Source organism: Clarias gariepinus, chromosome 11 (assembly GCF_024256425.1).
Source record: "Clarias gariepinus isolate MV-2021 ecotype Netherlands chromosome 11, CGAR_prim_01v2, whole genome shotgun sequence".
Taxonomy (NCBI): domain Eukaryota; kingdom Metazoa; phylum Chordata; class Actinopteri; order Siluriformes; family Clariidae; genus Clarias; species Clarias gariepinus.
The window spans coordinates 21,932,226-21,956,435 of NC_071110.1; the positions used below are offsets into that span (position 1 = coordinate 21,932,226).

Genomic DNA, 24,210 nt, shown 5'->3' on the forward strand with positions numbered 1-24,210 from the left:
GTCCTTCCTCCACCCACCTGCCTTAGATTATGCAATATCAACAGAAAAATGTCGAGTGACAATGCATTTAACTAGTATGGTTTTGTTATTTAGTGTTTAGCTTCAATGTCGCCATCTTGTGAGGTGATGCTTGATGCTTAGCTTTGCCGTGCGACCTTTGACAAATTAGTGAACATAAACGAATATACAGTATATAAACTTTAAAATAATAATAATAATAATAATAATAATAATAAATTGTACAAAAAATAATAGAATGAATATAAAGGAAAGTCGGTCATCCAAAAAAAACTAAAACAAACATGCATGAGAAATATCACAATTCACAGTGCATGAATGAACAGTAATTCAAGCACTAATTTGTCATCTAACTTTGCAAAGCCTTTGACTGAGAAGTTGTTGCTGTATTTGTTGCAGATCCTGGTTGGGAGTTTCCTTTACATAAATTGCATGATGAAATAAAAAAAAAAAATTTAAGGTTGTATTTAGAGATTAAACTATATATTTTGTTTGCACAAACACTTTTTTTGTGGACACTGCTTTTATTTTTGTAATGGGCTTACTTTCAGTTGGGACTTTTTTCTTTTTTTTACAGTACTCTTTGGACATAGTTATTTGTTTTGTCACTTTTTTAATTCAGATTTTTTTTTTTTTACCTCCTGTACATCTCTGACTTTGTTAGCTATGTGTCTGAAATGCTATGTAGTTAAGTGCATATCTCTGAGTCATGCTAACATCTCCACAAGCAGGACACAGTTATATGCGCTTGTTATCATATGGAGTATCAGTTCTATTATCCATGGTCGTGCAGCAATTCATGTTATACTTTTTATTGTTATTGTGAGCATCATTTTTTTCACCTATATGAAAATAATGATTGCAGCCAAAGCTGCTTTTTCTAATAAAACGAAATCAACCAACAAGAGCCTTAACTGTGCTGCTTCATGGTGCTCAATTGTTTCTGTGGATAATGCAGTTCTTTAACCCATGCGTTACTATGGACTGCTATGATGCACTCACCCTGAAGTCTCCTAAAAGTAGGCCTACTTAAAAAATGACACATTTTTAATATCCCAGGATTCTCGTTTCTCTATCCTGACACATTTTTAATGCTATTTAACCTGGAGCATCCTCCATACAAATCCCGGTGTAAAAATGATATATGTTAGGATGAACACACCAATATAAACTTTTAGCTAGCAGGTTTGTTAGCAGCATTAACAAAAAAAAAAAAAACATCTTCTGTCAGATCAGAATCAAACATTGTAAACAGCACTGTACTATATAAAAAAAGAATAAATTTTAAACAACTATTAAAAATTGAAATAAAAAAAATCATTATTTGACTAGATTTTTACACCCATTATTTATTCATTTATGACAACTCAAATGCAGCACTTTAGTATCTTTTTTACTAATGTGAAATTTTCATAATTAATAATCTATATATAAAAACAAATCAATAAAAATAAATATTTTAAAATAAAGGTGCAATACTTAAAATAGCCACTAGATGACCTTGTTGCAACATCTGACGAGGGAGGGGGGTTATGGGGTGCATATTTTAACAAAATAATGTTGTATTTATTTAATATTTTTTTATTTTTGGACGTCAGAGGATTAAATAACTCAGCAAGAATTTTATGTCCTGATTAGTGAAAAATTATGCTATACTAAACCATGACAGTGGACTTGCTTGATCGATTAGCGTGATTAACTTATGTGACATCATATAATCGGGTGTGGTCAGCATCACTCTAGAAGTTGACCTGAAGAGTACTTAAGAAAACCTACAAAGCACAAGACAAACTCCATTCAGGTCTGGTCACAGTCATATTATGTATAATGTAAATTTATATTTACTGTAGAGTGCAAGCAGAGACTCCGTCAGGACTAACTATGACAGCATAACTAAAGGAAGAGCCAGAAGGAAACACAAACATGAGGGCTCCCTGAGATGTAAAGCAAACAATCACCTCACCGTCAGCAAACCTGAGTGATCAATGAGAGTGGGGAGGACAGCATCTAAACATACCGGTTCACCATAATACTCTACGTTCATGAGTCCCCCAGATCTGCTCCTTTACCTATGGCAAATCTATTTATAAAAATGTTTGATTAACTAAATAGGTTTTTAGCCTGGACTTAAACACTGAGACTGTGTCTGAGTCCCGAACACTATTTGGAAGACTATTCCATAACTTTGGGGCTTTGTAAGAAAAAGCTCTGCCACCAGCTGTAGTTTTCATAATACCCAGTACTAATAAGCAGCCTGCACCCTTTGATCGAAGTAGGTGTGGCAGTTCATAAGACACTAGCAGTTCACTTAGATACTGCGGTGCGAGACCATTTAATGCTTTATATGTCAAGAGTAGTATTTTAAAATCAATGCGAAATTTCACAGGGAGCCAATGCAGTGAAGATAAGATAGGTGTGATGTGCTCGTATCTTCTGGTTCTAATTCTAGTGAGGACTCTCGCTGCTGCATTCTGGAGTAGCAGAAGCTTGTTGCACCTAGTTGAACAACCAGACAGTAAGGCATTACAATAGTCCAACCAAGAGGTGATAAAAGCATGAACTAGTTTTTCTGCATCGTTTAGCGACAATATATTTCTTATCTTGGCCATATTTCTGAGGTGAAAGAATGCTATCCTGGTAATATTATCTACATGAGCTTCAAATTAAAGGCTGGAGTCTATAATCACACCGAGGTCTTTTACTGTTGCACTTGATGGAACAGAAAGGCCATCTAAAGTTACAGAGTGATCTAGAATCTTACTTCTAGCTGTATGCGGTCCTATGACTAGAACTTCTGTCTTATCTGGATTAAGCAAAAGGAAGTTAATTAGCATGAAATTTCTTATGTCCTGCACACATTGCTCAACTATAGTAAGCTGGTTTTTCTCATCTGGTTTTGCTGAGACATATAACTGTGTGTCGTCAGCATAACAGTGAAAACTAATACCATGCTTACGGATTATGTTGCCCAGAGGAAGCATGTAAAGGGAAAAAAGCAGTGGGTCTAAAACCTGAACCCTGTGGAACACCAAACTCCACTAGGGAACATGCAGAATAATCACCATATAAGTCTACATACTGATAACAATCGGTCAAATAGGATCTGAGCCAGGAGAGGGCTGTACCCTTAATTCCTGCTACATTTTCTAATCTGTGAAGAAGAATAACGTGATCAATGGTATCAAAAGCTGCACTGAGGTCGAGTAATACAAGCATACAGTAGTTACACAACCTTGATCAGAGGCCAGTAGTAGGTCATTTACTACTTTAACGAGTGCTGTTTCTGTACTGTGATGAGGCCTAAATCCTGACTGATACAGTTCATGTATGCCATTTCTATGTGGATATGAGCATAGCTGCTCTGCTACTATCTTTTCCAGAATCTTAGAGATAAAGGGGAGGTTTGATATTGACCTGTAATTGGACAGCTGACAGGGGTCGAGGTCAGGTTTCTTAATAATCGGTTTAATAACTGCTAATTTAAAAGAGTTTGGAACATACCCAATGCTGAGTGAAGAATTAATTATTCTCAACAGGGGTTCTGTTATTGCTGGTACTATCTGTTTAAGAAAATGTGTCGGTACAGGATCTTATATACAGGTTGATGAATTTGAAGAAGAGATGAGTGAAATTAGTTCATTCTCTTCATAGGGAGTAAAGTATTCTAGGTTCTGATCTGACATGGCTAGTTTAACATCTGCATAACTTGCATTGTTTGGTTTCAAAGCCTTAATTTTATGCCTAATATTTACAATTTTATTATTAAAAAAGTTCATAAAGTTCTCACTATTACACGATGCTGTTGTGGAGATTTCTGAAGTGGTCTTATTTCTAGTTGATTTGGCTATGGTATTTAATAAAAATCTAGGATTATTTTTGCTATTTTCTATAAGAGTGGAGAGATACGTTGATCTAGCTACACTACACTAAGAGCTTTTCTATAGTTCAGGATGCTCTCCTTCCATGCTATTTGAGATATTAACAATTTAGTTTGACACCATTTACGTTCTAATTTCCGAGCGGTCTGTTTTAAAGAGCATGTATGATCGTTATACCGTTCCCTGGTCCCCCAGTTTCTTATCTCTAATAATTTTCCTTTTAACTGGAGCTACATTATCTAAGGTATAACGGAATGTCGACTCTAAATATTCAGTTGCCTGATCGAGTTCTGTGGGGTCAGACAGTGATCTAATCAAAGTTGGTAACTCTGGGAGATTACTGATAAAACTCTGTGTGGTAGTTGATGTGAATGCCCTTTATTCTTCAAAACCTTGTGGGTCCAGTTGAAGATCGCTTCCTGAAGAAATACTAGAATACGTTAATGATGAATTGACATTAATAAGTATGCTATAAACAAGTTAAAAAAGTAAAAATAAAAAAGTATGCAGTGCTGTGCTTCATTTTTTATCTCTTTTATTTGTATATTTGTGTAGTATTATGCAGTTTTTTAATTATGATTTTATTCAGACCTTCACACTACCACCACCATGTTTCACTGTTGGTATGATGTTCTTTTTATGAACCGCTGTGTTAGTTTCATGCTTGATGTAATGGGACTTTTGTCTCTTTGATCCACAGAATATTTCCCCAAAAGTCTTGGTGATAATCCAGATATTTTTTGGTAAAGGTGAGACAAGCCTTTGAGGTATTTTTGGTCATGGTCAGTGGCTTCGCCCTTGGAACACTCCTATGGATGCCATTTTTACTCAGGCTCTTTTTTAATTGTTGAATCATGAACACTGACCTTGACAGAGGAAAGTGAAGCCTCCAGCTTAGATGTTGTTCTGGGTTCTTTTATGAGCTCCTGGATGAGTTGTTGTTGTGCTCTTGGAGTAATTTTGGTGGACCGGCCACTTCTGGGAAGGTTCACCACTGTTCCAAGTTTTCTCTATTAGTAGATAATGGCTCTCACCATGGATCACTTGAGTTCCAAAGCATTAGAAATGACATTGTAACTTGTTGTACCCAGACTGCATGTCAATACTGTTCTTGAATTACTTTAGATTGTGGCATGATGTGTTGCTTTTTGAGATCTTCTAGCATGCTTCACTTAGTCAGACAAACTGGGAGGGGGAGAGGGTAAAAAAAAGAAAAGAATAATTGAAATCAACATTTAAAAGGTGCATTGTGTGCTCAGGTTATCTTTGTGTGATATTAAAATTTGATTGATGATCTGAATCATTTAAGTGTGACAAATGTGCAAAAGAAAAATAAACATCAGGAAGGGGCAAATACTTTTTCACTGTTTACAAGTTAAATTTACATTTAAAGGCTGTATTTATTTCCTGGTAATGTTCAGTACCTGGTCAAAAAACGTCACACATTCCAATACTGACCGCCTTTATCTTTGTTTACGGCATTGAATGTTGGGGCCATTTCATGCGTGAAAATTATTCCTCATTATTCCTCATTTGGGTCCATTAGTGAAAAATGCATTGAATTATAATCTGGTACATTCTGTAGATTCAGATAGTCAGATGACTACATATTTTGCTACATAATGTTGCTGAGTCTAGATCTGACCAACTGAAGCAACCCCAGATCATAACACTGTCTCCAGAGGCTTGTACGGTGGCAACTATGCATGATGGGTCCGTCAATTTCATGAGCTTTTGACATTTTATTAGAAAGACTGCACAACATTCCATGCTTACAGTGAAGTGTATAATCAGGGGATTATTCAATGGATTATGTAATTTGAGGCTGACAGTCAAGCACTTAGTAGTTTATGTTGCTATTGTGCTAGCTATGCTACTGACCGCTACTGAATGTTGTGATTTAATACAGTGAGATCAATAAGTATTTGATCACCCATCATGCTCTGAGGGTGTTTTTCTGCACAGGGGACAGGACGACTGCACTGTATTAAGAAGAGGATGAATGGGGCCATGTATTGACATATTGGGCAAAAACCTCCTTCTCTCAGGCAGAGCATTAAAGATGGGTCGTGGCTGGGTCTTCCAACATGACAATGACCCAAAGCACACAGCCAGGAAAACCAAGGAGTGGCTCCGTAAGAAGCATATGGACTATTTAAAAGCAAAATAACAGGTCTTTGAGGGTCAGAAATCTGGCTGATAAGCAAGTGATCAAATACTTATTTGACACAGTAATTCACTGTCATACAATGTGATTTTCAGATTTTTCTTATTAGATTCTGTCTCTCACAGTGGAAATGTACCTATGCTGAAAATTGTAGACCCCTCCATGATTTCTAAATAAGAGAACTTGCAAAATCATAGGGTGATCAAATACTTACAGTAATGACCTCGCTGTATATATATTAAATAATATTAATTAACAATGACTAAAATAAAGAGTTGTACATTTTAACTCATCAGTGGTTTTTAAGCATGTAAAGGTTTAAAATCAAATAAATAAATCAACAACACTGCTTTATGTGATTTTATTCAAGGCAAGCGAACACCACAAGAACATCACACGTACAAATACATAGCGGTTGCAGTGGCATCATGTAGTGTGTTCAGGCACCATATTCTCAAATGGACAGCACAGCTTTAAGATAGCACCCAGTGAAGTATACACAGCATGTTTGAAGTACAGTCCAGCAAAAGTGATGTGCCAAGAAGCCTGCGGGTTCTCCCAACTTTGACTTACATGGCTGTATTAATTATGACAAAACAATGATTGTCAAAAAATGAAGACTTGCACCGGAGCCATGCGTCCACCTGCAAAAGTCTTTCCGACATTTTAATGACAATCTTAAAAGAAGTGTCTTCATATCATATTCCTTAAAAGACCAAACAGTAGTGAGGTTAGCAGCATTCTTCCGTAGCGCTTAACTAAGTATAGCAGGCAGCTTTAAGCCTAAAACAGTTGCTTACTTCTCATTACATACACGTAGCATAATACACAGCGGATCACACTCGCATCTCCACCCTCTGAAAAATTCATCGTGAAGGGATTAAATGTTCAACACTACGAGGACACAAATACACAGCGAGGCTGTAGTATATAACACTCATTGTTTTGTTTTCATGTGTATCCTGAAAGACTAGGGGCCTGATTTGTTAATGTTTCAGCAGCAGTTTTTGATGACTTGATGATATAGCAGTGCACTGGGCAATGAATTATGATTGTAGAAGTGCACGCACTAAACATTTTATCATATCCTAAAAGCTATAATAAATCTGACTTAGTGTTAGTGTTTGTTGATGCACTCGCTGTATGAAATATGAAGCATTTTAAGAATTATTAAGTTAGATGCTGGAAGGAAACTACTAGGAGCCAGATATATGTGCAATTCAATTAATATCTCTAATCAGTACATATTACATGTGATTTAAATCCAGCAGGGGTGTGTAATAAGTGATTGTAAAAATGTTATGTGATTAAAGCCCAATGATAATAACTACAGATTTCTAATAGTACACTTCTAATCACATATTTATGGTAAGGGCTGAGCAGTGTTTGCTCACAAATCTCATGCAATAAAGCTTAAGACTTATGTAAAAAAAAAAACAAAACAAGAAGATCATTATGGGTTATGCAGTGATAGGACATTCAAGGCAAAGCAAGCTGTCAAATTCATATCCACAATCCGTACATGAATGCCTAATAGATTGAAATTGGGCTTAAATAAAAGTGAGTCTTCTAGCAGCGGACCACAGACCCCTTTCACCCAAATCCCCACCACACGGAATTGCATCTAATCTTTTCCTTCAGCCAGTCTGTTAATCATTTCTTTACTTTTCTTGGTGACTCCTCCATCAGGCTTTAACTCCAACTTACTCACGGAGCTTTTCTTCTTGGCAGGTTGGGTTCCAGTGTTTGGCTTTGCTTTAGCTTTGCTTGCTGTTTTACTATGGCTTGTCGTCTTTTTGGGTTTGGAGTGGGACACACTGGGCTTCTCTGGCTATAGGCACAAAAATAAGATTTATTATATTTTGCACATCAGCTTTAAACATAAAGACATCTGGATCAAATGAATATCTAAATTAATAAGCTCATTCTGCATGTAATATACACTGATCAGCCACACTTTCAGTTGAATTATACGAGTAAACTGGTGACAGGATCGCCTGTGGGGATCAAAGGCCAACCCGATCCCACAAAAAAGCCAATGTGGCGCAAAGTTGCTACTGTATAATCGAAAGTTATCAGACAACCTAGCACATGACAGTCTTCTGTGTTTGGTTCTTAGCAGGCAAAGATTTCAAGGCTGTTGATCTGGCCTCTAAATTCCCCAGATCTCAGTCCAACTGAGCATCTATGAAGTATACCAGATAAACAAGTCGGATCCATGGAGGCCCCGTTCCACAACCCACAGCACCCACAAGATCTGCCGCTTATATCTCGGTTGCCAGACAACACAGCAGATTTCTTGAGGAGGAGTCATGCCCTGAGGGGCCAAAGCTGCCCTGGCAGCACAAAGGGGAACCCAACACAATCCTTAGGCTTATTTTGCATTTTAATTTTATGGCTGATCGGTATAAATATATTACATGCATTACATTACTTACAAATTAACTTTTATCCTTCTATAAATATCTTTGTTATTGTATTGATATACGTATAAGATTGTACCTCAAACATAAATATCCATCCACCCTTGGTAAAGATAAAAGAGTTATAAAATATGTCTTTACGTTAGGGGTGTGTAACCACTGTGACTGGAGTGCTGTGTGACCAAAAACAATCATTAGGGAAACCAGCTTTTACTCTCAAGCAGGCAGGTGCAGATCTATGGGAAGATATAATGCTAATGGAACCAAGAATGGTCACGATTATTAACATGACTGCAAATTTGGACAAGAGTGTCACAGTTACCTTTTCCGAAATAGAATCAACTACATTCTTCCTTTGACAGAAAATATCACAGCCAGGTACAAACAGCAATGGGTGGGATTCGGAATTGAATATCAACCCAGCACACACCTCTGCCTTGTGTTTAATTAAGTGAAATGCATTCTAATAAATAACAGAAAAATTTCTAATGTTTGTTTGACACTTTCAGAACCCACCTGAGTTCAACTGGACTAACACTATGTGGTGTTGATTTGACAATCTGAGTGTTACTTCCACACTAGGAATTTTGGTGTGTACCATCATAATCACCCATTTCAATCCCTGTGTCTTCTTATTTTTTTTTATTATGAAGTATATAGTTGCAAATATCTTAACATGGATCTTTAAGCCTCTGGAGCAAAATCAGCCCCATATCACAGATCCTCTACCATACTTAATGGTAGGAATTAGTTTATGATCTGTATAACATCCTCCTTTTCACACTAAATCTATCCAGAGTGCTTGCAAATAAACTTCATTTTTGTCTAAGCTGTAGGTCAGCTGCAGGTTTATAGGACACAGACCACTGGAATGCTTTAATTGCAGCAAGAGTACAATGAAGTGACAAAATTCAGCGATTAGGTGGGAGTCCTTGGGAGACACACAGATGGTCACCAGTACTGATGTTAATGTTAAACAAGGACAAGTGTATACTGAGGAACACTCCATTAGACATCCCTTCCCTTCAGGAGGCACTAGGCCATCTAGGCTGACTTTTTCATATTGCATGAAAAGGATGTGTCCAAGTATATGAGAGACACACCCCTCAGCCTCCCCAGATAAGTGAATCCTAGGGTTATAAAAAGATTTTAAATGAATAAAGGACGTCCTACTCAGGCTCTGGAAAAATAGAGCGATCCTTAGGACTACCAACAATGAGGGTGATTAATAACACATGCTTCCTCCAAGAAATGAAGTCAGCTAACTGCAACTTTTCCACTAGCTGCTCATCCCAGTGTAGTGTAACACACTCGGAGAAAAGGATATCTGTCCTCTTTTGCACACCTGAGCTCAAAGATACCCATGAGTCACTGTGATTGACAAATGAGAGAGAGTATACTACCCTTCTCAACCACTGAGCCTTGACTATAACCACACATAGCCGTGGCATAGACGGGACTTCCATCTTGGATCCCCAAAGACTTTTCAGTTGTGTATAACAAAATTTTACCTTTTGTCAATAGTATGTCTATATCCCTAGCCCAATGCATGGTCATAAAAATAGTCGCTGAAAGATGCAACTACAGGCAATTCCTTGGTTGCTGGGTTTACTCTCCAGGAGTGGGGTGAGGCGCTCAGAAATTCAGGACAGCCAAAGAACAGAGCTGCTCTTCCTTCAAATCAAGAAAAAAAATAGTTGAGTAGGTTCAGGCACCCTGCAAGAATCAGATATGTCCCACTGGATGAAGACAGTAAGGCAGACCAAGGATCTTACAGATGGTTTTTAAATGTCTGATGTCAAATGGCTGATCTCCAGGTGAAGCTGGAATCTGTAACTATGGCTAAAAAAGGTAGGAAAAGTGGAGGGAAATGAATAAATATACAGTATGAATGAGTCAGTGGTTTAACTTGAGTGTTGTTACCAATCTTTACCAAGGGTGTCAATAATCCTAACACTTTAAATGTCAAATAAACACAAAAATCCACACAGACACATTTTACAAATTACATTTTAACTCATTATTCATTTGTTAGTGTAGATATGGCAGTTATTTGAATCAGGATATGGTGCCCTATTTCAACATGCATTTGCAGATGACATTTTATTATTTTTTTTCATCACAAGAGAGACTGGCTGTGCTGCATGTGAAATGTAAAAACTGAAATGAAAAACGTCTCAAAATAAAACTGCAGGATAAACTCTGTTAGACTTACTATTACAGAAGATCAATACTGACAAATAGTAGTAAAACCATAAATAATATCACATTCTTAAATGTGAATTTAAGCTGCGTGAATGTGCTTATTTCATTCTTGCACTAGTCATTTGCATTAAAAGGAGAAAAATAGGGCCCATTCGTAGTGAATGTTGCTTTTGTGACGTGCAAATAAAGGAGTGGTCTTTTGACTGTAAAGCTGATCATTCATAAAGTGTGCATTCAATCCTCCCGCATGAGTGCTGATATCAATTTCTATCGAATTTAACCGCACACGTTAGAACTTGCACAGTCATATAAGTCAGCCAGCCATTATACTGCATTCAGTACCATAAAGACTACTGCTAATCCTATCCACCCATCTCTACATATCACCACTCATCCACCACACCTAGTAGTAAAATGTTCTAATCTAATCTAATCTAATCTAATCAATCTAACTACCCATCCGCCAAAAGAGAATCTGATTTATCCATCCCTTATATTAGTTTAATGTATAATCTAGTGTTTATACACTAAAAGCATAAACAGTGTATTTAGTCACTAGAACCAGTTTTGGGTTGTCACTTTTGCGGAGGGATTGAATTTGACCCACAGTGAAAGGTCTAATCATCTCAGCCATGATGTTGGTGTGCTGTGCTGAGATGGTTTACGTCCTCCATGCTTTGTGCATGAAACATTGAAAAGAAATCCCACACCTGACTAGAACAGACTTACAACAGAACGTCTGTCACTGTCCAAACCCTATGAGGATGAAAAGATGGGCTGAATAAACAGATTTTACACAGAAATACTGTATATCAGATCTACTTACTGTACAGTATGTGTATACACAATTCCACACCTAGTTAGGAGTAATCAAATAAAGTGGATATAAAAACTTATACACACCTGGTAAAATGACAGGGTTGAGTGGTGTAAAACAAATCAAGATAAATTATGCAATCATGTCAAATCCTATTTTTAGCTTCAATAAGTGGCGGCCGGTCAATAAGGGACACTGGGGCGCGCCCCCTTAAAGTTAGGCAGAGAAGAATGCTACTTTAACATGTAATTATTTATTTTAATAATCAAATAATGTCATTTAGTCACAATATTCCTCGGTATTTCTAAATATAATTTATTTACAATAAGAAAAATCTGAACTGTATTACGTTCATTTCATTCGTGTACGTGGGGCGCCGAACAAACGAGTGTCTATGTAGGCACGTAGATTTTTAAAAAGAATGTGATTTGAGGCTGAGCTCTAATTGGACTTTTTTTTAAATAATCCTTGGGGCGAAGCACTGTGCGCCCGGAACCCGTCCACTTTTGTTCTTAACGAATCAATATTGTTTTTAAATATTTGGGCTCATGTGATTGGACCATTCTCAACAAGTCTTTTTTTTTAATGGTCAGCAGATTTTTTGTTAATTTATTATTATTTATTTTTAGTTCATTTTAATTTAAGCCAGCTAAATATGAAAAAAAATTCTGTAATTTTCGTTGCTAAAATACCCCTTCGCAAGGCGATGGGACGAAGAAAGAAAAAAGTTTAAGAGCTTGGACCAGATTGACCTGATCTTCTAATTAAGCAGCAGTCAAGTGATCGCGGCCGACCTTACACTCTGTGCTTTTCCAGCACTTTTCATAGCTATTTAAAGGCGATTATTAAAAGTTTAATTTAATTTTGTAGGCGCCCACCAACCCCACAAAAAATTTGCACCAGCCGCCACTGGCTTCAATGTAATGTCACAATCAACAAAATTCCATACAAAATTAAATGCAAACATTTTAGGAAAATAAGCAAGTGTAGTGTGCACATCCTTTAATACTTTTTGAGAATATTGTGTATCAACTTGGCAAATATTTTCCTCATTCTTTAGTTATCTAACATAGATATGCAGGTTCTGTTAAAAAAATACAATGGTATTTAGGAAGAATCAGTTGAATTTGAATCAGCTGAATTAGATTTTCAGTTGAAAAGAAGCATCTTCATAGCATGATTCTATCACCACCATGCTTCACCAAGAGTATGGTTATAAGGTAGGCTTTGATGTATTTTGTGAGAATGGGTTTCCACCCTACTCCATAGCCCAGACATGAAGTGAAAAATACTAGAGACCTCTCCTGTCCTTAGTTAGCTACTCACATAGGTGGGCAACACACACATATCTTGTACTTGAGTAAAAGTAGAGATTTCCTAGGGTGAATATTTCTCAAGTAAAAGTAGAGGTCTTTCATTTACAATCAAAAAACAGAAGAACTTACCTTTAAATTTACGTAAGTATCAAAAGTACAGCACTCATATTAGCTCACAGTAGCTTTTTTCATAGTAAGAAATTCATAAGTCACACAATTATGTAAGTCACACAATTACACATAATAATCAGCAGGTAGCAAAATTCCTGCTCGAATATTACACACCACTGTTAAGTAAAATTACAGATATGTGTTGTAATTTTGAACAGAGTAATAGCAAAAATTATCCTTTAATAAAACTTGATAGATTGGAATCTCTTTTGCTTTTTCAATTTAATTCAATTTTATTTGTATAGCGCTTTTAATAATGGTCATTGTCGCAAAACAGATTTACAACATAAAAAAGAATACATATAAATTAGAAAAAAAAATTAAGAAAAGTTAATAGTGATTCCTGTGTATAATAAAATATAAACATAAAAACACACCTTGCTTATTCAGCCTAAAACAACACCAAATGATGCAACAATCAGTCAAAACAGTCACCAAGATTATCAGCAATATTAGTTCATAAAAATTTTAAATGTACCATAGGAATGTGTTATTCTACTTCAAGGGCATTGCAAGTCATACCAATAGTGAGAAGAATAGTTCAGAATTGGAACCTTTAAAGCCAGGCTCTCCTTTGATCTGATGTTATGGTTATGATTCCTAAACTCGACTGAAGATGTTACATATCTTGCATCTTTGTAAGAAGAGCCTTATACATAAGGTTATGTCTTCAAGATAGCAATGATGACCATATAAATTTATTTTACTGTGACCCTTTAATATCCTTTCACACATTGTGCATTTGTACCTTGCTTGTATAATTGATTAACTGGCTGCTGTAACATTACAGTTTCCCTTTGGGATTAATAAACTACTCTCTCTATCTTCTGTGAGCAATTGAATAGCATACAAGATAGTTCAGTAATCCAATGTGGATAACATTATGGACTGTATAAAAGTTTTTCCTGTTGCTGAAACAGAAACAAACTCGGTTTTGTTATAAGAAACCAATTAGAATGTTTAATTCTTGAACAAGATGTTCAAAATAAGATGAAGAACAATCAACAGTCTAACTTCTAAATACAACCCAAATTCTGGAAAAGTTGGGACTTTTTTTTTTAATGTAAATAAAATAAAGAACTAGACTTTTAAGTCACATGAGCCAATATATTTTTTTTACAATTCCGTGCACAAAATGAGCTCATTTCAAATTTGATGCCTGCTACAGGTCTCAAAAAAGTTGGGACTGGGGTATGTTTACCATGGTGTAGCACCTTCTCTTCTTTTCAAAACAGTTAAGAGACGTCTGGGCATTGAGGTTATGAATATTTTAGTTTTGGCGTTGGAATTTGGCGCCATTCTTGCCTGATATAGGCTTCCAGTTGCTGAAGAGTTTGTGGTCGTCTTTGACGTATTTTTTGTTTAATGATGCACCAACTGTGCTTTGCCGCAGCTCTGGACTGCAGGCAGGCTAATTCAGCACCCGGACAAAGTCATGGTATTGTAAAACCTGCAGTATGTGGTTTTACATTTTCCTGCTGAAATACACCTTCCCTAAAATAGATGTCGTCTAAAAACTATGCAAGCGCCCATACTGTATGCAGTTATGCTCCCCCAGATGGCATGGTGGCTTGTCTTTACGAACAGAGGTTTCTGGAAGTATTCCTGGGCCCATTTAGCAATGTCAGTGACATGCTGATAAAACATGCTGATGAGTCATGCATAGTCGTCTGAGGCCACGGGCATCCAACAAAGATAATGGATAATGTTATTAAAAAAAGTGTCAAATTTCTCTGCTTAAACATTTGTTATGTTCTTTATGTTCTTTAGTGAATAAAATACTGGCTCATTATTTTAAATATTACAATTTTTAAAAAAAATTCCAATTTTCAGATTGTATTTACTATATTCGCTATACAGCTATAGAATTTAAAGTTAAATTATTAAATTGCATCTTGATTTAATGCATGGAGAAAATTGGGAACGTTGGTGATTCGAGCAGAGAGGTCTGGAAACTGTCAAAGCAGCATTACTGTGAGTGGCAATAGAGCCAATAGCATACAAAATAGTATCATCAGTATAAAAAAATGTGCATTACAGTTTTGACTTGTAATAAAAGTATTATTTATGTACAAGCTAAAAATTAATGGGCCTAATTTTGATCCCTGAGTATCACTAACCAGAGACTTTATTTCAAACAACCTGCAAATCTTTCAGAGGAGTACGCTTTAAATCAGTTAACCAAAGAAACATCAAATACCATAGAAAGCAGCTTTCTCAACAAAATGGTATGATCAACTGTATTAAAAGTCAGTTGACAGATTAATAAAAAGTGCAGCACAATGCTTTTTTTTTCCTTAAGTGAATTTGCATTCAATGCTGCAACAGTTCTTGTGTTGTGTGCAGTTCTAAATTCTGACTGTTGTAGCTAAAGGACTACTAATTTCCATGAAACTATGTATTTGTGACCTAACTAGTAAGAATCTGAAACAGACAAAACATCTTAGATGTGCGATTATAGTTGTTAAGGTCACAAGTTTCACCACCTTTTCGCAGTAGAAGTACCTGAGTAATCTTTCATATTAAGGATACTTACCAGTAATAATAGATACAAAGGTGCACAAAGGGAGCACTGAGGCAAAGGATCCATAGATTACAATTTTCCTCATTGAGAGACTTTATTGCATTTAAATTTATCAACGCGTAACAAAGCATGACTCCTTAAGGACTCTAAGGGTATGTTACAAGTATGTTACATGTGGTGTCTGGTACAAGGACTTTGGCAGTAGATCCTTGGGTGCTGTGGGATGTGTGGTGGGTACTTCATGGATTGGACTTGTTTGTCTGGCGCATCCCAAGCTGCATTGACTATTTTTAGTGACTTGTACCCATGATCCAGCAAAGAGTTAGTGGAGAGTTAGCAATCAATGTTGTTCAGGTCACCTGGTGTTAATGGTATTAAAGTTAATCGACGTATGCATGCTGCTGTAAAACCAGGAAACTGTAGTTCTAAACTGATTCAGGCATTCTCTGTGACCTGTAGCCTTTCAGGATCTCCCCAAAAAGTGGAAAAGGAAATGGTGTGCTAGTACTCATGAATGTTTTTAGGACCATATCCCTACAAGTCTATGTTTGGAGAGACTGATTCTCCAAACCATAAGCTCTAAGGAGGATGCTGATTTTTCCACTGACACTTTCAACTTGGCCATAAGGTTTGTGAGTGAGAACCTTAAGTTCTGTCACCCTTAGCTTTTCCATGAGGTTGGGAAAGATCGGTCAGGTGTCTCAGTCACTGACTACATTTTCTGGTATGCTACTCTAAAATAACAGAAGACATAGTTGAAAAGGAGCTTGGCCATTTCCAAAGCTGTGGGGATAAACAGACTATTGATCCACTTTAACCATTATTATGGTATAGCCTTGGGACTAAGGGACTTTCTTGATTACGTCAAGTACAGTGGAACCTTGGATTGCGAGTAACATGGTCTGCAAGCGTTTTGCAAAATTGTAACTTCATAAACAAGCGAGGTCTTAATGTATGAGAAGTTTGCATATGCTTTGTCTGCCAAGCGTCACATGATCACAACTAAGCCAATTGTTTTTTTTCTCTCATGCGCTACGGGATTATGGGTAATTGTCACCCATGCTCAGTCTCAGTGCAAATGTGTGTGTGTCTCTGTGTGTGTATGTGTAAAAGTCATCCTATACAATAGCCCCCTCCCTCCTCCTTTCGCCTTCACACAAACACGCACACACACACACACACACACACTAACAGAAACACTGCTCTGTCAGGATTATTTTTAAAGCTAAAGTGCAGGTTAATTTGTTTTATTTTTACTTTACAGCAGTGACAAGTGTGTGTCTTAAGATGAAAAGAGGAGGGGAGGCTGTGTGTGTGCGTGCGCATGCAGACTGTGTGTGAGGCAGAGAGAGAATTTATGGATGTCTGGTTAGATGGATTAAACAAATATAGTTATCGTGCCCTGTGTAAGGGAGAGAGTCATTCTACACAGCAGTCTTACTTTAGCTTCAAACACACACACATACATACATACACATGCGTGTATGTGCACAAACACCCATTAACAGAAACACTGCTCTGTCGGGATTCTTTTCAAAGGTAAAGTGCAGGTTAATTTGTTTTATTTTTACTTTATATTTAGTATTTTTTGGGGGAAATTCGCTTTGATATACAAGTGTTTTAATATAGAAGCATGCTTCTGGAACAAATTATACTCACAATCCAAGGTTTGACTGTGCTATGTGGGACTGTGGACATTTTTAGCAAAGGCAAAAGCTTTAGCTGGTCTGAGGGAAGTGTACAGGGTACCTTACTCTGGATGTGCATGGAACATGAAAAAATGCACTTGTGAATGTCTGAATATTTAGGAGTCTAAGTGTATGCTTGAAAAGATGAAAGGTAAAGTGCAGGTTAATTTGTTTTATTTTTACTTTATATTTAGTATTTTGGGGGGGAAATTCGCTTTGATATACAAGTGTTTTAATATAGAAGCATGCTTCTGGAACAAATTATACTCACAATCCAAGGTTTAACTGTGCTATGTGGGACTGTGGACATTTTTAGCAAAGGCAAAAGCTTTAGCTGGTCTGAGGGAAGTGTACAGGGTACCTCACTCTGGATGTGCATGGAACATGAAAAAATGCACTTGTGAATGTCTGAATATTTAGGAGTCTAAGTGTATGCTTGAAAAGATGAAAGGTAAAGTGCAGGTTAATTTGTTTTATTTTTACTTTATATTTAGTATTTTGGGGGGGAAATTCGCTTTGATATACAAGTGTTTTAATATAGAAGCATGCTTCTGGAACAAATTATACTCACAATCCAAGGTTTGACTGTGCTATGTGGGACTGTGGACATTTTTAGCAAAGGCAAAAGCTTTAGCTGGTCTGAGGGAAGTGTACAGGGTACCTCACTCTGGATGTGCATGGAACATGAAAAAATGCACTTGTGAATGTCTGAATATTTAGGAGTCTGAGTGTATGCTTGAGCCCCAGTATATTACCTTTAGGAGCATTGTCTTTTGAGTGCCAGGATGTCCAGAAGCAAATGCAGTGAGAACCCAAATGATGAGCCTGTCTAAAGGCATGAAAGTGTGATTGTAAAGGCATTCTGGAAGTATTCATTGATCTTGGGAACCCAAGACTTCTTTTTTTGTGCCCCAAGTTATGCAAAATTGTTTTTGAACTAAATTCCTTAATCTTTGAAGTGAAAAGAGGAGAGTAAATCAACCTTTCCGGGCACTTCATCAGAGTTAAAACTAGGCAAAAAAAAGGTCCGCCATGTCTGTCATAGGTTTAGTCTCTTAGATGTTTACATAGGTCAGTATAGGTGGTAAATAGATTGTCTGCACAGTAGTTTTGGTCAGGATAACTTTCTTGGAAAAGAATGCCACTGGATGAAGCTTAGACCTTTCCATGAACCTTTGTGACAGGACTACACCAACTCCAGTTTCTGATGTATCTGTTTCATCACAAATGGCTTGGTTGGGCCTGAGTGTTTTAGAATAGGTGCTGAAGTGAGTGCTACTGTTTTTTAGATCCCTAATGTAACAGTGAGGTAATGGGCTGACAACTGTGCAAAATCCTCAAATTGATGACCTGTGGAATCTGGTGAATGCTAGAAAATGTTGTTAAACACTAGGGGATGTGGAATATTCTGATATGATGGTCATCCTGACTTAATCCATGGTGGCCCCTTGTGATTCAATGATGATTCCCAGAAAGGAAATCACTTAAACATGAAAATTACATTTTTCTAGCTTGACAAAAAGTTAGTTGGTCCTCCAGTAGCTTGAATAGGATCTGTTTCAAATGGCAGGCATGGGTTTCCAAGAATGGTGAACAGATAAGTGTATCATTAAAGATTACAAATTTACCTAATACATCTATTTTGGCATAAAGCTTTATCTACAGGGATCCAATAATCAGGAGATGCTTTTTCTTTCCTTAGTGTTTCTAAAGGATGTAGTCATTGAAATAGTCATTAAAATCCAGAGCAAGAATCCCAGAGGCAAAGTATGTTGAGTAATAGTTTATTACTCAGCATAACATTAATTACTTTAGATTTAGCAGGATGGTTTAGGTCTAATAAGGATGCTTTGGATATTAAATGGGACAAATTTAATATAAGGCAGATATCCTTTAGTTAGCTCTACATGAGCCAGAGTAAGGTCATCTAAGGTAAGTAGATCATTTAGTGCACAGGATGACCATACGTTTTTTAATTCGTTTAGAGTTTCACTATCTGAAAAGAGAGGGCAGTAAATATTGAAATCAGGAAATTGAGCATCACCACTGGCACGTCCAAAGCAAGATAATCAAATTTCCTGGGTACTGAGAGGGCAATAAGCAGCTGTACTGATTTCCTTTACTTGTTAATGATGACCTTTGTGGTGTTCCATGGTCGATTTAATGTTTTGAAATTTCTGTTGTATAAACTTATGCATAAATTACTCTTGATATTTAGGATTAATCAGACTCACTTCATTGTTGACAAGTGAATAGTAAGTATGTTCAATTACGTTGTACAGTTACATGCTACATTATAAAAAGGGTGTGCCTCATTAAAAAAGGGATACCCCATTCAAAAAAAAACTTTTCATTTTGTAAGTTGCTATTTTTCATCAAAAGTGGAAAAAGATCTTACGTGAACCATCTATAGGCTAGATAATTACTCAATAGCAATAATGGAAACTTTGTAACTTTTTTTTTTTTTTTTTTTGCAAAAATCCTAACAGATATTAACTTTAAAATAAACTTAAATGAGGTTTTTGACACAGAGCAGCTCTTCATTTGGACTTAAAATACTTTCAATGCAATATGCATATTATTTTACATTTTCTACAAATAGGTTAGAAGGGCTAAGACCTCCCTCGCATTCAGGGAAGAATACATTAAATGTTCAACGCATCTGTAAGCCTTATCCAAACTGTTGTAAAGTTCTAAGTACACAATGTTAAATGATGTCTTGAAATAGTTTTAGGACCGAAATTGCCAGAAACAGATTTGCACTCAAGTCTCACTAAGTGCACAGTTGTTGACCTTAACAAAATGGACTTTGCTAACCAAAATGTCTTTCCTGTCTCACTACTTGCACTTTTGACCTTATAATGCAGATAAAGAAGTGATTTATTTAGGGTCAAACTATCCAGTATCACCCAAATGAGGACAGGTTCCCTTTTGAGTATGGTTCTCCTCAAGGTTTCTACCTCATGTCAACTCATCTTGGGGAGTTGTCCTTGCCACTCTCATCTCAGGCATGCTCATTACACATAAGGTGATGAAGCTAAAAAATGTATAAGTTTTTAAAAATATATGTCCAGAATGTTTTATTTCTGTTTGCTTTGCGACAATGTCCATTGATAAAAGTCCCCTCCCCCCACACACACACATTTTGTGTCTAAAAGTTAATATTGTGACATATTAGTGCTATGTTATTAAATGTATTAAACACTCTGTTGCTGTGGCTAGCGTGACTGTTAGACTCCCTTTACTACTTGCATACCTTGCTGGGTTCTTTAATGCTGGGCTCGTTATACAGGCTGCGTATCCTGCGTCGCTCCAGCTGTTTGTTATCTGTGGCCTCTGGTTTCCCTTGCTCTCCTTTAAAAGTGGCACTGTAGCTCGTCTCCAAATTAGCCTTCTCCTCCGTCGTCAGTTTGTACTGTGACTTAGCTTTAATGGGTTTCACCGGCTTTACATCTGTGTATGCTTTGAACTCCATTCTGGAAAATAGAGTATCATAATCAACGTTTGTTTTCTAACTTGGACTTTTTTAGCATGAGAAACATGGCAGTAAGACCAAGAGCAACTGTAGCAGGCTGTTTAAGGCTGTTCATTTTAGCTTGCCAAATGCGCCTGTACAGTACAGTACATGGGACAGCTTGACACAAAAATAACATAAAATTTTATTTTGCTAGCATTTATTACCCCATGTACATTTTATATCTGACATATGCCATTTCTTTTATTAGAATGTCCTTTCTCATCACACAACAAGACCTTTTTGATATATATAAGTGACATCAGATTTTCCAACATGCAAGTACATTTATTATTATTATTATTATTTTTTTTCCTGGGACTATAGTTGCTAGGATGTCATAATATCATTAGTGATTCTGGCTCTGTGACCATAGCTAAGCTGGAATTAAGCAAACCCTGTTAGATAATAAAATAAAATAAAAAACATTTTTTGTGATATTCTGATAATTTTTGTTAAACAGTACAACAAAACCAGACCATTAATGGCATTTAAAGTACAGATGGTGGGGAACAGATTAAAAAAAGATTATTATTTTAGTCTCAGGTTTTTAGGATTCACTGACTAACAAAATGCTCGTCAAAGTACATGAGAGTAGTGAAATAATAATAATAATAATAATAATAAAAATAACAATAATAATAGTATAGTAAATGGTTCAAATAGTTTTTACAGTTTAATACATTTTTAAGTAAAAACTAAATTAATATTAAAGGCCCTCTGTTGTTCTCCCTATATGCTTCCTCTGGGTAACATAATTCGTAAGCATGGTATTAGTTTTCACTGTTATGCTGATGATACACAATTATATGTCTCAGCAAAGCCAGATGAGAGACACCAGTTTAATACAGTTGATGAATGTGTAAAAGACATTAGACACTGGATGATTTTAACCTCCTTTTCCATACTTCTGCCACATCCAGCTAGAGGTAAGCTTTCTGATGACACAGTAAAAGACCTTGGCGTGATTATTGATTCCAGTGTTTCATTTGAGGCTCATGTGGATAATACTGATAGTTATGGTATATACTGGTACATGTTCCAATTCATTTTTTCTTGATTCTTTAAATCTATAAAACTGCATTGTGACAATGACCAATGTTGAACTGAAATGCAATATTTTATGTTTTTGTATTTTAAAACAAATAGGCCAACTTGGGTCTTCTAAAATAAAAAAAAATATTTTAGTTTTGCTATCCTTACATTACTTTATACACTAGTTACCTTGCTTGTTTTTACTATATCTTTAATATAGACAGTCACAGGCTTGTGCACAGTGCAGCCATGTGTAAGGTGCAGGTCCTGAGAAGGCGTGTATTACAAACAGTCAATAAATGTATAATTTTAACCAAATGACACCAAAACATTGGTGAGGTCATGCCAAATTTGAGAGTTTGTGTCACTTTTTACCTGTATGAGCTTCCTGCGGTTCTCTCCTGCTTGATCTGCCTGTTTAGAGCATCAGCTTCGGACCTTCCTTTGGAGCTTGCTCTCTGCTCCTTCTTCTTCTCTCCAGTCTCAGCATCCTCCTCTTTCTTCACCGGTCTCTTCTTCTTCTCCTCACTGACATCTTTTTCTTTTACTCTCTCCTCGATCTCGCACTTCTCCACGCCCGTGTCCGGCTCTAAGGTCACGTGCTCCTGCTTCTGGCTCTTGATCTCGGCTTTGGGGATCCACGGGTGATCTCCGCGTTTCTGAATAGGCCACGGTTTATAATCTTTGCGGTACTGCGTCTCGTTATCGAACGGTGTTTGGCACGGGCGGTACTCGTTTTTGGGTTTGCAGCTCGGTTCCGGTTTGACTCTCCAGGGTTTGAAGTCCTGGCGCGTGACGGACGACCCGCGCGCCGCCGAGGATGCTGATGCTGCAGCCGCGTCCTGTGGCGCGGTGTGGGCGGGCTCTGTTCCTATGGCGACCGCGCTGGGATGATGCGATTGCGCTAACGGCCCCGGTTGCGGATGGAGGTGCCGCACCTCGGCCACGTCCGAGTACTTGGTAAAGACAAGCGGCACGGCGATGTCCGCTTTATCTAGCTCGCTCCAGAAGCGGTTGATGCAGCAGGCGCGGGTGATGCAGGGCCACGCCATGCCGAAGACCTGCAGCAGCGATTTCTCCTCAGGAAAAATCAGGCATTGGGTTTCTCCGTCCTCTTCTTTCCACGGATAGAGCGCGACTTGTTCTGTTCGGATGGATTTCTGTTAGAAGGCGACGTCAGTCAAATCTTGCCGTATTGTTCCAACAACCCACGAAAGGATTTTTTTATTTTTCGAATTTCCACCCAAAACAGTTGTTGTAAAGGCCTGATGAGTGTGAGCGCAGCCCCGCCTGGTTGTGGAAGATTGCTGCGTAAAATCGGCCGTCACCTGCAGACGGCTGCGGCTGGACAGCGGCACCCACAAGCCACGCCCCCAATTTAACCACTTCCTGTCCGAGACTTCGAACAATTTCACGTTTAGGCTTTTGTCTACTCATTCTAACCTTCAGTTAGGCCGCATGTCACAATCCGAAGTGATCTCTTTATTACAGGGATTGGGATGCATCAGGGTGATTAATGTAATGCTTCGTACTAAGATAATGCTGGCTAGTAATTAATCTTTATTTTTTTGATATACTGTATATTTAGATTAAACTAAATAGTTTGCTGGGAAAGGCTTGAAAATCAAACAGACATCTGTGCAAGTAAAGTGCTTTTTAATATTACCCTTCTCTTATATGATTATACACATTACGTATAACATTAAAACTAATATAACATTAAGTAATGCGGTGGAGAACTTATACACATGTTACATGTTTAGTCCTATAGGGTGAGCCAAACAAAATGTATACACACTTCAGAAAAAGAAAAACTGAAACAATGTATAATATTAATTTATGATATTTATAGACTCTGTATATCAATCACTTGTCCTGTCATGCATGTTTCAGTGTTTTCCCTGCTCTTACACACCCACTTCAACTCAATTAGTTAAATGGAGCCTGTTAGAGGAGGGAAAGTGTGCTAGTCCCCTCTCACTCCTCTGCTTAAACCATTGGCTAATATCATAAAAATAGCAGTTCTCTGTGATGCATGTTTATTTTTATGGTACTTGTTTTTGCTAGAAAAAGTGTGAAAAGGGTCAAGCTCAATTAGACACTGAAAGTTTGATTAGGCAGTATGTCAGATTGTTAAATAAAATACTGACACAACCCGCATAACCCTCAGTGCATGTCTGGGTTGTGTGCTTCCTATTTTAAACTATTTTTTCCCACTCATCCATAATTAAGGTCGTGCTTTAAAGTGAAGCAAGGTTTTACTGTTTAGGGATTTTGCAGCTCTTATACTTATTAAAACCTAGAAATCGTCAGATTAGAATAATGAGATGCAACGTTACCAATTTGTTCTGCTTTAGAACTGGAATTGTGAAACTGCATCTTTTAGAAAGATTGGGTAAGTTAAAGGAGTTGGAGGCTGATGAGTCACACCCATGTTCCTTTGTTTCAATCTTT

The 24,210-nt window shown here is 37.2% G+C and overlaps 1 protein-coding gene and 1 pseudogene across 1 annotated transcript; one reads left to right on the forward strand and one right to left on the reverse strand.

Annotated features, from left to right (window-relative positions):
* The first annotated feature begins 336 nt into the window (after positions 1-336).
* Positions 337-1,051, forward strand: LOC128532799 (odorant receptor 131-2-like; annotated as a pseudogene).
* Positions 1,052-7,495: 6,444 nt separating this feature from the next.
* On the reverse strand, positions 7,496-23,592 carry map6b (microtubule-associated protein 6b). The gene is made up of 3 exons (XM_053507641.1): positions 22,132-23,592; positions 20,464-20,683; positions 7,496-7,894 (listed from the first exon to the last, which is right to left on the reverse strand). The coding sequence occupies exons 1-3, from the start codon at positions 22,806-22,808 to the stop codon at positions 7,688-7,690; spliced, it is 1,104 nt and encodes a 367-aa protein (XP_053363616.1). The 5' UTR covers positions 22,809-23,592; the 3' UTR covers positions 7,496-7,687.
* Positions 23,593-24,210: the final 618 nt, after the last annotated feature.

Coding starts and splice junctions, on each gene's coding strand:
- map6b (XM_053507641.1), bottom strand. CDS start 22,808: ATGGCGTGGCCCTGCATCACCCGCGCCTGCTGCATCAACCGCTTCTGG. Junction 20,684..22,131: donor ACCGCAGGAAGCTCATACAG/GTAAAAAGTGAC, acceptor TCTATTTTCCAG/AATGGAGTTCAAAGCATACA. Junction 7,895..20,463: donor GCATTAAAGAACCCAGCAAG/GTATGCAAGTAG, acceptor TTGTGCCTATAG/CCAGAGAAGCCCAGTGTGTC.